The sequence below is a fragment of the Silurus aristotelis genome (genome assembly GCF_946808225.1).
Source record: "Silurus aristotelis genome assembly, chromosome: 9".
Lineage (NCBI taxonomy): Eukaryota > Metazoa > Chordata > Actinopteri > Siluriformes > Siluridae > Silurus > Silurus aristotelis.
Window position 1 is genome coordinate 29085633 of NC_139582.1, and position 14189 is coordinate 29099821.

Here is a 14189-nt window from a genome sequence, read left to right on the forward strand (position 1 = left end):
TTTTACCATAATTAAGAATAATCCTAAAAAAAATTTCATCGTTGATCTTTTTTTTTTTTTTTTCCCACAAAGCACAAAGTTTGATTCATAAAAATAATTATATTTGATCAAGTATGAAACTTTTTTGTCCAGCCCCCAAATTTTGACCTATGAATTTAAATCGTCAAAATCATCTTTAAATTGTGACATTTTCCGCTCCGACCTTTGCATTTTTTTTTTTTTTTTTTTTTTTTATGTACAAACCTCAAAGCCTACATCATGATCATGTGTGCAAAAAAGATTCCCGCAAAAGATATAAGGAGATGTGATATAATATAATATAATATAATATAATATAATATAATATAATATAATATAATATAATATAATATAATATAATATATGATGAGCACAGGTTTAAAAAAAAAAATAGCAGCTGCCAAGATTAGATTGCATTGATATTGTAAAAAACTGCATTGTTGAAATAGATATATTTCACTTATATATTTAATCATCTTTTCTTTCCTTTTTTTCCAATTATCCCAGAAATTTTTTGCAATTATTTAAGACTTAATAAAGCGTCCTCTGACGTAAACGCCATCTTAATACGTGGCTTTTTTTTTTTTTTATTCTGATTGAAATATTTTGAATTAATTTGAATCTCGCCGAATTGTTGCTATGTTGTCTGTCAAGAAAATTGGGTTACTTTTTATTTTTATTTCTATTTCTATATTTATTTTATTTTATTTTATTTTACAGAAGGAGTCTCCAGTGTCAGCACATATCCCAGCACTCTCCAAGTGTTTGATCTGTTTTTTGTCTGCGTTTGAGGCTTTACTAGAGTTTAAAAAAGAAGAAAAAAAACAGTTTTTTTAAGCGTGAAATTCGGCTTCACAGAAAGCGTTAGCGGAAGAAAAAAGAAGCTATACCAGTGCACAGACGATCGTCCTGTAGGATCCTTCCAAACTTGCGATACATTGGCTGTCATTTATTTATTTATTTTTTTCCCGCTTTCTAACACCAAAACTCCGCCTTCAAAGTCTAAGCTACGCCCCCTGCCAGATCCTGATGGTTCTCTGTAGGACAATTTGAATGTTTTTTTTTTTCCCGAAGTTATACATGTGGTTGGCGGCAAATGATATAATGATGCTAATCTGGTAGCCATAAGCCTTCTGTGCATGTTAGCTACGTTAACGTCCTAGCATCTCCTGAAGAGGAAAACTTTAGATATATTTCATTCAAAGACTTTTTTTTATTTTTTTATTAGGATTTAGCATTTAGGTTAGTTTTAAGCGATACTGCTCTCTATCTCTTCTGTTTTTTTCTCTCATTCTGTCCTTCTTGCTTCACCACAACACTCATCAGCAACTAATTATTTACAACAAAAAGGCACAAAGCGAATGCATATAGAAATACACACAAATATGTTTATCGACATTCAGCCACTCGGTACAGTTCATACACACCCGCACAAGCCCGGAATCTCACAACGGCATAACGGTGCCCTGTGTGTGTGTGTGTGTGTGTGTGTGTGTGTGTGTGTGTGTAGGCTTGGCTTAGGGTGCAGGAAAAAAGCCATACATAGGCGAAGTGCTGTTTGTGCAAGCAGTCCACACAGGGACAGATGATGCATGTGTGTGTGTGTGTGTGTGTGTGTGTGTGTGTGTGTGTGTGTGTGAGTGAGAGAGTGGGAGATCAGAACACGTCTCCCCACAACCTTCTTCGTCCTTTAGATATCAGTCTGTCTCGATTTCTTTATCCTGCAATAGAGAGAGAGAGAGAGAGAGAGAGAGAGAGAGAGAGAGATGAATTTGATGAGTACATGTGAGGAATAAAACACTGTGTGCTGTTAGAAAGGAAACATAATGAACAGTGAGGCAGTAAACAGCGCTCAGACTTCCCTCGCCTCGCTCAGCAGGAGACCCATAACGCCACAGCGTTCTTAATGCCGTTACGCCAATTAGCTCGACCGAAACCATTATACAGAGGGCGAGATGTCGACAGCTTTAAACCAGAGATCACCTACCAGGTGTTCATGCGGGTCGGATAGCGAGTTTACAAGAACGTAAGTGTTCGGAGCATAATTTAGAGTAGCAGGAGCTCTGCCTAAATTCGAGCACACTGGAAGATACACGTGTGAAATGAGTCTGTAAATATTTCAGCCAAAAAATCCAAACATTTTTCCAGCGTTCAAGCTTTTAGACTTTTTTTTTTTTTTTTTTTTTACTTTTCACCAAAAATCCCTTTGGCTTTTCCAGCCATCTGTGTTTTTTCCCCAAACTTTTACCACAAAGTTTACAATTGTGTTAGACGTTTTTGGATCCAGTGGCAGTTTTTCCTTCACCTGAACTAGGAGACCCAAACCTGTTCCTGCGCACAAATTCAGCTCAATGAAGATATGCTTTACTACATTGCTTGGAGTGGACGATCTCCTTTTTTTAATAGCTCTGACCATCAATCGTTTTGGACACCATTGGGATGAGTGTAAACTAGAGGTTGACCAATATCGGTGGTGTAGAACTCTCTCAAAGGGGACTCTGAATATCCAAATTCAGGAATAAAAAAATGGAACTGACGAAAGCAAACATTGACTGAGTATAGAGGGAACACGCAGACATGACTGAAGAAATCTACAGGAATCTGTCGATAATGAGCGCGGCAAGTCACCTGCCACCTGCTGGAAGAATTGGTATGGAAGAATTCTGTTCTCTCACTCAAGTGCAGCTCAAACTCACACTGTTTGGTGTGTCAGATGCAGCTGCCTAATAATTGACCTCATTTGCAGCACAACCTGCCGATGGTTTAAAAAATGCCAAAATCGGCTCGATCAATCGATTGGCCTCTAACGTGAACACTTAATCCAACCCGGACCTCCTCACAAAAGATACACAAGTACCCGAGTTTACAAATACCCGTGTGGCTGAATGAGCAGAAATCTCCACAAAATCTTCCAGAACATCTTCCCAGAAGAGTGGAGGTTCTTATAACAGTGAATAGGGACTAAATATGGAATGCTGTAAAAAGCACACACATCTTATATATACGTTAACAGTTATTTATAGTTACAACTCTGAGTTGCGTCACACGATCACTAGCAGCCCATTTTGTTTCGAAAGTTTTTGCCATACAACCCATATTTTCCCATCAAATACCCATAATTCCCTGCATTTCTGTTCCCTGAAATCGATAGCCCTAGATAGCTGCTCATCCCAGATGTCCCAGCCGACTCCGCCCCCTCACTTGCATTTGGTTCTTTGTGTTTTGGAGACTTTTACTTACTTGCTAATGGCGTTCTTCAGATACTGCTGCAGCCATTTGGTCTTGGGGTTGATGCAGACCTCCCTATTGTTCTTCAGCTTGGCTCTGGGGAACGAAAGATCGAAAAAGAGTGAGTGCACACGAGAGAGAGTGAGAGAAAGATAACGAGGGCAAAAGAGGAGAAAGGGGGGAGAAGAGGAAAGGAGTCAATTCAGGTTTTAACATGGATTGGGCTGAGAGAGAAAAGACAGAGAGAGAGAGAGAGAGAGAGAGAGGAGGGGAGAGGGATTTAGTTGTATGGCCTTTTTTTCTTTAACACAGTAGAGAAAAAGAGAAGGAGGGAATAAAAGACACTGAAAGGGTATACAGTGTGTAATTGACGCTGTTGGATTTTGGCTTTTCGCTTGTAACAAGATCAGGTCGGTCATTATAGTCATAGGCATTCGGTGTAAATGGTTGGTGTGTGTGTGTGTGTGTGTGTGTGTGTGTGTGTGTGTGTGTGTCCCTCTGAGGCCCTGAACTCAGTGTTATCAGATCGGCTCAGTTCTTTAGCACTGATCCATTACATAAGCGTAGGATGCGATTTAGTCTGTTACAGAGTATATGTTGGGTCTCTCTCTCTCTCTCTCTCTCTCTCTCTCTCTCTCTCTCTCTCTCTCTCTCTCTCTCTCTCTCTCTCTCTCTCTCTCTCTCTCTCTCTCTCTCTCTCTCTCTCTCTCTCTCTCTCTCTCTCTCTCTCTCTCTCTGTAAAACACACAGAGGACCAACCTACCATGAGCAATCACCCAACATTTTGGAATGATTAAAAAGTAGGTAATATGTGTAGCCAATCAGAAACTGGTAATGATTTAAGCCCCGCCCCTTCTGCCTTTATTACATCATTGCAGCAAACAGTTGTGCAGCTTGGTATAACTCCAAATCCAGGACTGTGCGTGTATATATATATATATATATATATATATATATATATATATATGCAAAGAAATATTTTCCGAATAAAATGTTACAAACAGTTATAAATAAAAACTGAAAAACTAAAAACTTTTCAAACATAAATCTTTGAAAGGCTTTTAGAAATAAAATGGACTGTTTGACATTTCTATTAAAATTTCCAGTACAAAAAATATCTATTATGTAAAAAAATATATATATTTTTGTTCCAGGAAAGAAAAAAATAGTTAAAAATTCAAAAATTAAAAAGTAGACCAATTAGTTTGACCAATCAGTGATCTGCACTATATTAGCCCCACCCACATGGCACATTTCAAGATGTATTCAATTAGTTTTTAGTTTGAAATACTTGTGTGAATTAATAAATATGTATGTTTGTGTAAGAGAGAGCGATATGAGGACACACACACACACACACACACACACACACACACACATTAAACTATAACCGGAAACACATGGTTTTTCTCCCTTTCTGACTCCCTGTTTGTCGGTCTCAAATCCCACACACACACACACACACACACACACACACACACACACACACACATGCATTTTCACACCTCTGCACCAAAAGGTCATGTTTGAGAATTAACAGCTCCGAGGGGCCGTGGCTCGCACCGCTTTGCAAATTAACCACATCCACACTGAGGCTCGACACACACACACACACACACACACACACACACACACACTCCTGCGGTTAAGGAACAAATGGTCCGCTCCAGCAGTGCAAACCCGAATCCCATCTTAATCTCCACTTCCAGAGTAATTGGATCTTGTGTTTGTTTATTGTGTTATGGTGTTTGTTGCGTTTGTGCTCATGTCCGTGGCTCGGACACAAACTTTTCCAGGATTTAATTGGGCAGCCGGCAGCATGTCTGCGCTGGGAGACAGGAACAGCAGGTAGTAAGTGCCTCACAGCCGGATAATACCAACAGCAAACATGGCTTCTAAAGTGTGTGTTTGTGTGTGTGTGTGTGTGTGTGTGTTTAGACAGGGGTTGTGTTACAGCTGTCTGTCTTTCATCTGTCTTTAAAGCTCCAGATCCTTGAGATTCGGGGCTAAACTCTTAAATAAACACTATTTCACGTGTGTGTGTGTGTGTGTGTGTGTGTGTGTGTGTGTGTGTGTGAGTGTTGATTTCTCCCTCCAGGGCTAAAGTTCTATCCCGATCTGACCTTCCGCCTAGCCACGACCCCTGACCCCGCTCTCTCTGCTGCCCCCTTTAATTTTTTCCCCTTTTTACTGCTTTTACATTAATACGTTCCAGGTTAGCAAAGTGATCCCAAATGTAAGTGGCTGAAGAGATTAGCACGAGATATCTTAGAAGGTCGGGCGAAATGCTGATCACTTTGACCCTTAATGAAGATTTCCTCCAAACACACAAACAGGGACTCTTTCAGTGACACTTACTTTTATCTAAAGTGGTACAGATGATAGGAATCTTATACAAACACACCCCCCACACACGTGCATATATATGTGTGTGTGTGTGTGTGTGTGTGTGTGTGCTTATATATATATATATATATATACCTACATTTCCATTCGCACACAAACATTCATACAAGCCCCGCCCCCTCAGCGCTCTCTACAACATGTTGAAATGACATATGATACATATTTATATATTTATATATTTATTTATTATCATTGACTTACATGACTTGGAAGGGGCAGTGGGGCGTGTGGAGGAACTTGATCTCGCGGATGCTCCTCTGGGGCACGGTGTTGAGCGTCGATCGGCACCAGCACCTCTCCAGCAGGCTGATGGGCTTCGCTGTGAAACAAACGACATGGTTGATTGTACTGCCATAATGTCGTAAAAATAATACGCCATAAAACATATTTAATGGAATCGGTATATAATACTCAATAATAGGACTGTAATAAGCATATAAAACTCTATAATACGTATCATATTCTACAATCCCAGACGTCATGAAGCGTCATAAAGCGCTATGATGATCCTTATGCACCTCACGATGTATTTTAAATACTGCAGACTGTAATTCTGTAATACGCCGACTCTAATGTCCTAAAGCAGTATAATAATCCTATAATACACTACACTATGCATGTAATACGTAGATGATAAATGTTTATTATACGCTCGTAGTGATCCAGTATTGTTATAATGCTCCCTGAATTGTATATAATAGGATCATAATGTCATAACACACAGATCATAATGCTGTATTTCGCTTATAATAGGCTTATAATGTCATAATATACTGACCCTAATGCTATAATACTTTATAATGAGTATAAAACTCTCTAAGATCATTATAATATAATTTGCTGATCCAGCGGTTATAAAACGCACGAGTCATGTCATGCGCTATAAAATGTATATAATACGCTGCAGGGGGATGATAATGTGTTATAACGCTGATTTTAATGTTATAACGCGCTAAAGAATGTATAGAAGGTTTTGCACTTTTTTATATTGAAACAAGTTTATTGTATTTTCTTTTTCTGAAACATTTTGAGACATTTCCAGAATTCATTGTCAGTCTTTTTTTTTCCCGCATACACAAAGTTGTGCAGGTGATGAGAGCTTTACGACTCGTCAGTTATCCCCCCCTCAAAAAAAAAAAAAATTCAGCACCATAAAGTGGACGTTTTCCTTTCAGCACATTCCACCTGCGCACACGGATCATTAAAAAGAGATTAAGCCGTCGCTCTTGGTTCTGCCGTTTCCCACGTGAGGCGGCTCACTTTTCTCACTCTCTGCCGTCGTCAAGAGCCCTTAAACTTACCCAGAGTGCTTTGAGGCTTTGATTGATGGGCTGAAGAGCTTTCCCTGGTCTTCCTCAACCCCAGTCTCGGGCCTTGTTCTTAATCCAATATGTCGCTCTGTGTGTGTGTGTGTGTGTGTGTGTGTGTTGGACCTGAAAGTGTGTGTGTTTGATTAACAAGTGCGTTCTCTGTGTTGTCCTGGTCTTCATCAGCTTATACCGAGAAGCAAAAACATCTCAGTTGCGTTATGAAAGATGTGACTGCTGAGGGATTTCAAACCCACTGGTAGTTTTTGTAATTGATCTAAAATGCTGGTCCTAATATATACTGTATCATAACCCAACATTGTTCCTGAACGTCACCGTGCGTTATAATGCATTAAAAGCAGTCACTCATAAACCACAGATGAGCCTGCTTTTTCTCAACACCTTATTATAAAGCATTTGCTCTTAAATGTAGACGGAGACCACGGTAGAACCACTAAATACACATGAATATGTAGACTGTGTTCTTCTGCAGAACAGTACAGGACGTCTATGGATGTGGAAACATCACATTTTTCCTTCACTTCACTGTTCCAGCATGACAATACCCCTGTGCACAAAGCCAGCACCATGAAGATCTGCTTTACCATGGGTTGGAGTGGAAGATCTCCTGCTATAGGGCTTAAACCCTATTAAACATGAATTGGACCCCAGGCCTCCTCACCTCACCTTCATCAGTCCCTGACTTTACTAACACCATTGTGGCTGAATGGACCTGCACAAAATCTACTGGAACATCTTTGTCTAGTGGAGGTTCTTACTAAAGCAAATGGCAACCAAGTGTTGAATAAGATGTTTAAAAAGAAGCACATATCAATCTTCTAATCAGGTGTCCAAAATTTATAAAAAAAAATTTAAGATACTGTATGAAGTCAGCATTTCATCATAGGATTATTTTCCACAAGATTTTGTTGTTTTGTTTTACAAGCTATTTTGTTTTAATATTTAACAGCTGTAGATAAGATGAGCTCAATATATTGAGTTATTATTAATATACTGCATATAAACTATATAAAGTGTAAGCAGATGTCCAACATCTGGAAAACGGAGTACATTCTAATTTCCTGTAGACTCCAGGAAAAGTACAAATCCGTACAAATAAAGTGTGTTGAACTGATCAGTTTAGTGTAAAATCTAAAATTAAAAACCTTTTAATTAGAAGATTATTATGTTGAAATAATGTTGTTTAGCATAAGAATTTAAGCCCAGCGTATTATAAAAAAATTATTTATTTATTCATTTATTTACCTATTTATTAAAAATGTTGTTTATTTATAATTTTTTTTATTCTGTTCACCCAAACGTCGTTTTAACTTCTTTTTTTCTTTCTGCTGAAACAGAAAAAAAATTGTCCCATTTTATGTATACTTGTAGAAAAATCTAGAAGGCAGTCTATAAACAGACAGTCAGTGTGAATGAGGAATCCGAATTCCTGGAGATTCCTTCTCTTCAATCAGACACATCTCTACCCTTTCAACCAATTGCCTTTAAGTGTAAGGAACGATGTAAGCGAGGGACCAGACTCGGGTTCAAATCCCCGACCAGCAACCTGGTGCATATTTAACGCTTTTACACGCACGAAATTGGAACTGAATTGTTTCTTTTGAACGAGCGAGTGGTCTCCAGTTCCACACAATATGCCAGATAAAGGCTTAATTGCAGGCTTAATTCTTTTCAAAAACGCACAGCAGCATGAACATAAACACAGCTCATTTGCTGGCTTCAGTCTCTAATGATGCAATGAGGTGCTTTAAAATCACTGAAACACAAAAAATCTAATGAATTCTTACCCCAAGCCTTGCAAGATACTCAAAAATATATATATATATAAAACAAATGATTTAAAACTATTAAAAAAAGAGATAAATAATGTTTAGACTTAATCATTTAATTAGTCATAAACCCCAAACAAATAAATCAATTAAAAAGAAAGAACGAAATGAACAATTCAAATTAAAAGGCTTGATTAAATTAAAAGGTCGGATTACAAAAAAAAGGAATACAAAAATATATTAAAAAAAAAGAAGAGGAAATCATCGGATTTAGTCTTAAATACATGATTCCCACATCCAGCACTGTAGCACGTAAATGTAATAAATAAAAACAAACAAAAAACTTTACTACATGCGAAACAGCAGCCGTCTTACCTTTAGTCTCAGAGTCCTTCATAGACACAACGAGGAAAAGCATCATCACCACAAGTTTGACATCCATTGTGTGTGTGTGTGTGTGTGTGTGTGTGTGTGTGTGTAAGCGCTAGTGAGTGAGAGTGTGTATATCGAGAGTCTTTGTCTTAGTCACAAGCAGCTTCCAAGACACAGTGTGGTGCCTCAGAGCTGAGCGCAGTGTTAAAGAGGGGCAGGAAAGCACTCCCACATATTCAGGAGGAGGAGGAGAAAAGAGAGGGAGAAAGTGGAGGGGTGTATTTTTTGGACCTGCTCTCACACAAACATTACCAATTAAAATGTTTTGGCTGGAGACTGGAGCAACAGTTTGCATCCAACTCTCTCTCTCTCTCTCTCTCTCTTTCTCTCTCTCTCTGTTATGCACACACTTACTACTTTTTGTGTGTATTTCTCTGGATCAGTCTTTCTGTCTGTCTGTCACTCTGTCTCACTCTCTTGCTGTATATCTCGTTCTGCTTCCATAACTGTCTTTCTTTTTCTGCTTCTTATTCTTCCTTTGTCTATGTGTCTGTCTGTCATTCTTGCTGCCTTTTTCTCTCTCTGTGTCTTTCTTTGGGTCTGTCTCAATCCCGCTTGCTACGTATCTCTCGCTCTTGTTCTAGGCTTTATCATTCTTGCTTTCTCTCTCACGTCTTCTCTTTCTCTCTCTCTCTCTTTCTCTCTCTCTCTCTCTCTCTTGTTGTATATTGTCCATCTTTCAAGTTCAAAGTCTGACATTATCAGAGATCCAAATCACACCTTTATACTTTTCTTGAGTTTGCCTTTCACACACAGTAACTAGAACCGTGTGTGTGTTTGGAGATTGGTTCCCCACGCAGAGCACAATCCTGCCTCTAATGGGTTATACACCAATTAAAATCTTGTTTAAAAGGTGCAGGAAGTGATGACCGCCTGGTCTGCAAAGAAAACTGAAGCTATAATGAAGCCCGAAATGTTTATACAACACAACTGATCACTGAGAAAAAAAAGCTTCAAAATACGGGAAACTCTGCTGATTGTGACGGACTGGAGCAATCCCGGCGTCTGCCGCTCAGCAGTCACACGGAGGCAAGGTGCGAAGGTGTGGAGGGTGTCGTAAAACAACAGGATGCCCCGGAAGAATAACAAGGCCACAAATAGCTTGAGTTCAAATGTTCGAGATGTCCGATTGACAGAATCTCGCCAGATATGTCCCAGAGAGCATAGCTCTGTAATCAATGGAAAGGCACCAGTTGCTCGGCTCAAATGACCAACATTGACCTCGTTAGATCGCAATCACGAGCGGCTTTAAGGCTGCGATGGGGAATGTGTGGAATTAGCTGGCACTCCGGCACAGTCTTTTAAACGCCACCGATCCTTCGCTGAAATACACAACACGATCCTTTAACATGGGCAATGCAAATAAACACAGAGTTAATCGTACAGCTCTTTCGACAGCTTCTTTAGGAGGGTGTGTGAGCAAAAACTCATGCCTTTCTCTCGATTCAGTCCTAAACAACGTGGACGAAGAACTGTCCGGTCGGCATTTCCCGGCGTGTTGTGTCAGGTGACGCAGCTGTGCAAGTCGTAAATAAGCGACGTCGCACTTCAGCGAGCATGGACGTCTCGCCACTATTCCCGTTCTCGTGGCATCGCAAAGCAGGAGCTAAGAAGCCACATGATAAGAACGAATCCCATGTCTTGCAGAGATGGTAATGGAGGTCCAGGGACTGCAGGTGAAACGTTTTTATTTTTTTCTTTAACATGGCAAGCTACAAGAAGCCAGTGGAAAGAATGAACTTTGGAGATTGGAGTTAATTCTGGCTTCATTACTTGCCAAGACTCAATGTGTTGAGTGTTTATGGAGATTAGAGTGGACCGAGACGCAATAGTCAAGTCTTAAAATCAGGGACCAAACAAGCACTGTATGGTCAAATGTATTAGGACCCCTGACTTTTTAAAACTGTGCTGTTTCTCCAAACAGTTTCTCGCAACATTGGAGACACGAAAGAAGACCGAAAAACTGTTGCAGCGTGATAATGAACAACAGCAGCTCCATGGAGATGTGGTTTTCATGTGTTGAATTAAAAGATCTCCTTCTATGAAGAACCCTATTGAACATAATGAACTGAAACACTGACTACACTCCAGGCCTCCTCACCTCAACTACATCAGCACCTGACTTTATTAACACCCTTGTGTTTGAATGAGCATAAATCTCCACAAAATCTAGTGGAACATCTTCCAAGAAGAGTGGTGGGTCTTAATGTGGAATGGGATGTTCAAAAAAGCACATAGGTGTGCTTATGTTTGGTGTCCACAAACATTTTGCCACCAAGTGTAACTTTCATTCTTCTGGTAGAATACAAAGGAGAAAGAAATCATTGCTGTGGTTGAGGTTAGAGTTTACCGATGCTGTTTTTTTTCTCGGTATCTAAACCACAATTTTCTCACAAGTTTCTCACACTTTTTTTTTTCTCCTTCACTTTGTTCTCAAAATTCATTTTGACTGGCGTTCAAAAACAGCGAGCAGCTTTGAAGACTTTGATTTTATTAGTCTCCTTACACCATTTCTAGACAATATGTTCCTTTATTCAATAATTTAATATTCAGAATAATAAAAAAAGCCTGCCACCCGATGTTCAGTTTCTTGTAAACTTGAGTTCCAGTCGCGCTCTCCAATCTTTTTCCACGCACTTATTTCACATCAACATAAACACTGTGAGAAATAAGCATAGCTCAGTACAAAGTGAGCAACACTGCAAGCAAACACTGCTGTTTAGAACAACATACAATCCGAACATGGAGCCTTTTTGATGTTTAGTGTAAGCGCACATCGGCTCTCAAGTTTATTTTTGCTTGAAAGGAGCGGCTGACGAATTTTCGACCACCACAAAGACCCTTCCCCAAAGAATACACCAGGAATGATGAGATTCACAGATTTACAATCGCCATAAAAGTTAACGATACGATCCATCGATTTGAAAAAAGTTTGCATTGGATACAAGCTGGCATTTGTATCTTGATGCATGTTTTTTAAATATATTTGCATCTATAAAAATTCAATTTATTTATATAGAATTATCAGTCGATGCGCTTTACTTTTATCATATTGAAAATTTGTGACCCGTTGATTTCTCCTGTTTCTCGTGAGCGTTCTCTCAGCACCGCTGCTGCTTCATGTGTAGCTTTAATTCATTGTATCATCGTCTATGCATCGAGATGTGAATCGCACCAGCCTCAGTTATGGAGGTGCAGAACTCTAGAATACACTGCATGATCATATACACTAACCTGTGCCGTGCAATGAAGCAGTTGGCCAATCATGCAGCAGCAGAATAAGGTGTGATATTGTGCAGGATAAAGTTCACCCCAAAAGTCAGAATGAGGAAAGAAAACTTTTGTGTGTCAAAAATAACTTCGACAATGGAATGGTTGTTGGTGCCAGGTTCAGTAACGCATAACTGCCCTTTACATCTACCACAGCTAAAGACCACAGCTTGTTCCACTCTTGTCAACCAGTTATCGCTGGCTCAGGTTCACATGGAAATATAATTCAAATCACCCAGAGTGTATAGCTATGTAAAAAAAAAAAAAAATCTATTATCATATTCTATTAATTTGGAACTAATAAGTAAACTAGGTTTCATTACACTTCCATGCCAAAAGCAACAACTTTCTATCATAATAGAGACTCATCCTACAAGGATCAGAGCTGTTTTAGACAGCGTAGCAGTGTTAGCCCAGGATAAATATGTAGATATTTCTGTGGAGATGAAGGAGAGCACCCTGAGAACTAATCACTCATCTCATTTGTCATTCAAGGTCCATATGCTAGGCGCTGATGTCGACACTACTGGGAGCCTTGTGGAATAAACGAGGGGCCTCCAATGGGTTTTTAAACACGTTTTTAATTCGTGAGAACTGGGCAAAAAAACAAAAACAAAAAAAACACAAGTTTACTTTGCAGCATTGTGTGGCAGAAGCTGGCAAGATCCCAAAGAACACTTAGAGCGTTCAAAGCGCTGGAGATAAGTGCAATAACTCCAAGTCGGTCACGTGTTTTCTACTATTCTCTCTAGCACTAGCACATTTGCCTTTATTTGTCAAGAGCATAGTTTGCTGATCTCTGTGGACTTTAAAGCACAAAGTGAAAGAGAGGGCTCCCTGGACAAGCATGGCTTCCCAGAGATCCATCATCTTCATACGGTGCTAATCTGACACACGTGGTGAAGCTAATCAGACCTCCTTCGGTATCTAAAGATTAGAGCCAGGTGTGTTTTCCTCTAACGGCACGTCCGCGAGCGTTTTTTTATTCCTTAATGATACCACAGCGCTGCTTGGATGGCTAAAGGTTCGAGACTTAAAAAAGGGATTTGTTTTAGAATCTCTTCACAAAAAAGGGAGTTCTCTGGTGCAGCATTAATATTTGTGGTTATTTGTGGTATATATATAAAACAAGTAATAATTCACAACTGCATAAATCACATTTTCCTTTTCATATCCCAGTTCCTGGAACTCTTTAAAGTATTTCAACAGATTTATGGCCTTTGAATTTGTAACAAAAAAAAACAGTATAAGAGCTGAAATGGAGTTTTCTCATGGCCAGTACTTTTTATTTAACCGATTAGAAACCCGCATAGTTTTTTAAAATGTTTTTGCTAGTATTAGTTTTAAAAGAATTTCTAATGGTCTGTAGGTCATTTGTTACACCCCAAGCAACTAATAGTCCACATCGTGGTATCTACTGGACAACCAATTGGGATCAGTAAAGCATTATTAAGCATCCTGATTCCAGCACACTGGGTTTCCCTCGGTTTTATAGTAATGATTTAATGATGTACTCGACGTAATGGAAACAAGATGGTGGAGGTTTCAATGGTTAACAGCTGATGTTTTATTTTAATGGCATTTGTATTGGAAGCCATTAGATATATATATATATATATATATATATATATATATATATATATATATATATATATATATATATATATATATATATATATATATATATATATATTTTTTTTTTTTTAAAGTTCATTGGGAAAAGAAGAACAAGAAGAAG

The 14189-nt window shown here is 38.9% G+C and overlaps 1 protein-coding gene across 1 annotated transcript; it reads right to left on the reverse strand.

Annotated features, from left to right (window-relative positions):
• Positions 1–515: 515 nt before the first annotated feature.
• Positions 516–9330, reverse strand: cxcl12b (chemokine (C-X-C motif) ligand 12b (stromal cell-derived factor 1)). The gene is made up of 4 exons (XM_083551440.1): positions 9125–9330; positions 5854–5971; positions 3259–3342; positions 516–1739 (listed from the first exon to the last, which is right to left on the reverse strand). The coding sequence occupies exons 1-4, from the start codon at positions 9189–9191 to the stop codon at positions 1709–1711; spliced, it is 300 nt and encodes a 99-aa protein (XP_083407566.1). The 5' UTR covers positions 9192–9330; the 3' UTR covers positions 516–1708.
• Positions 9331–14189: the final 4859 nt, after the last annotated feature.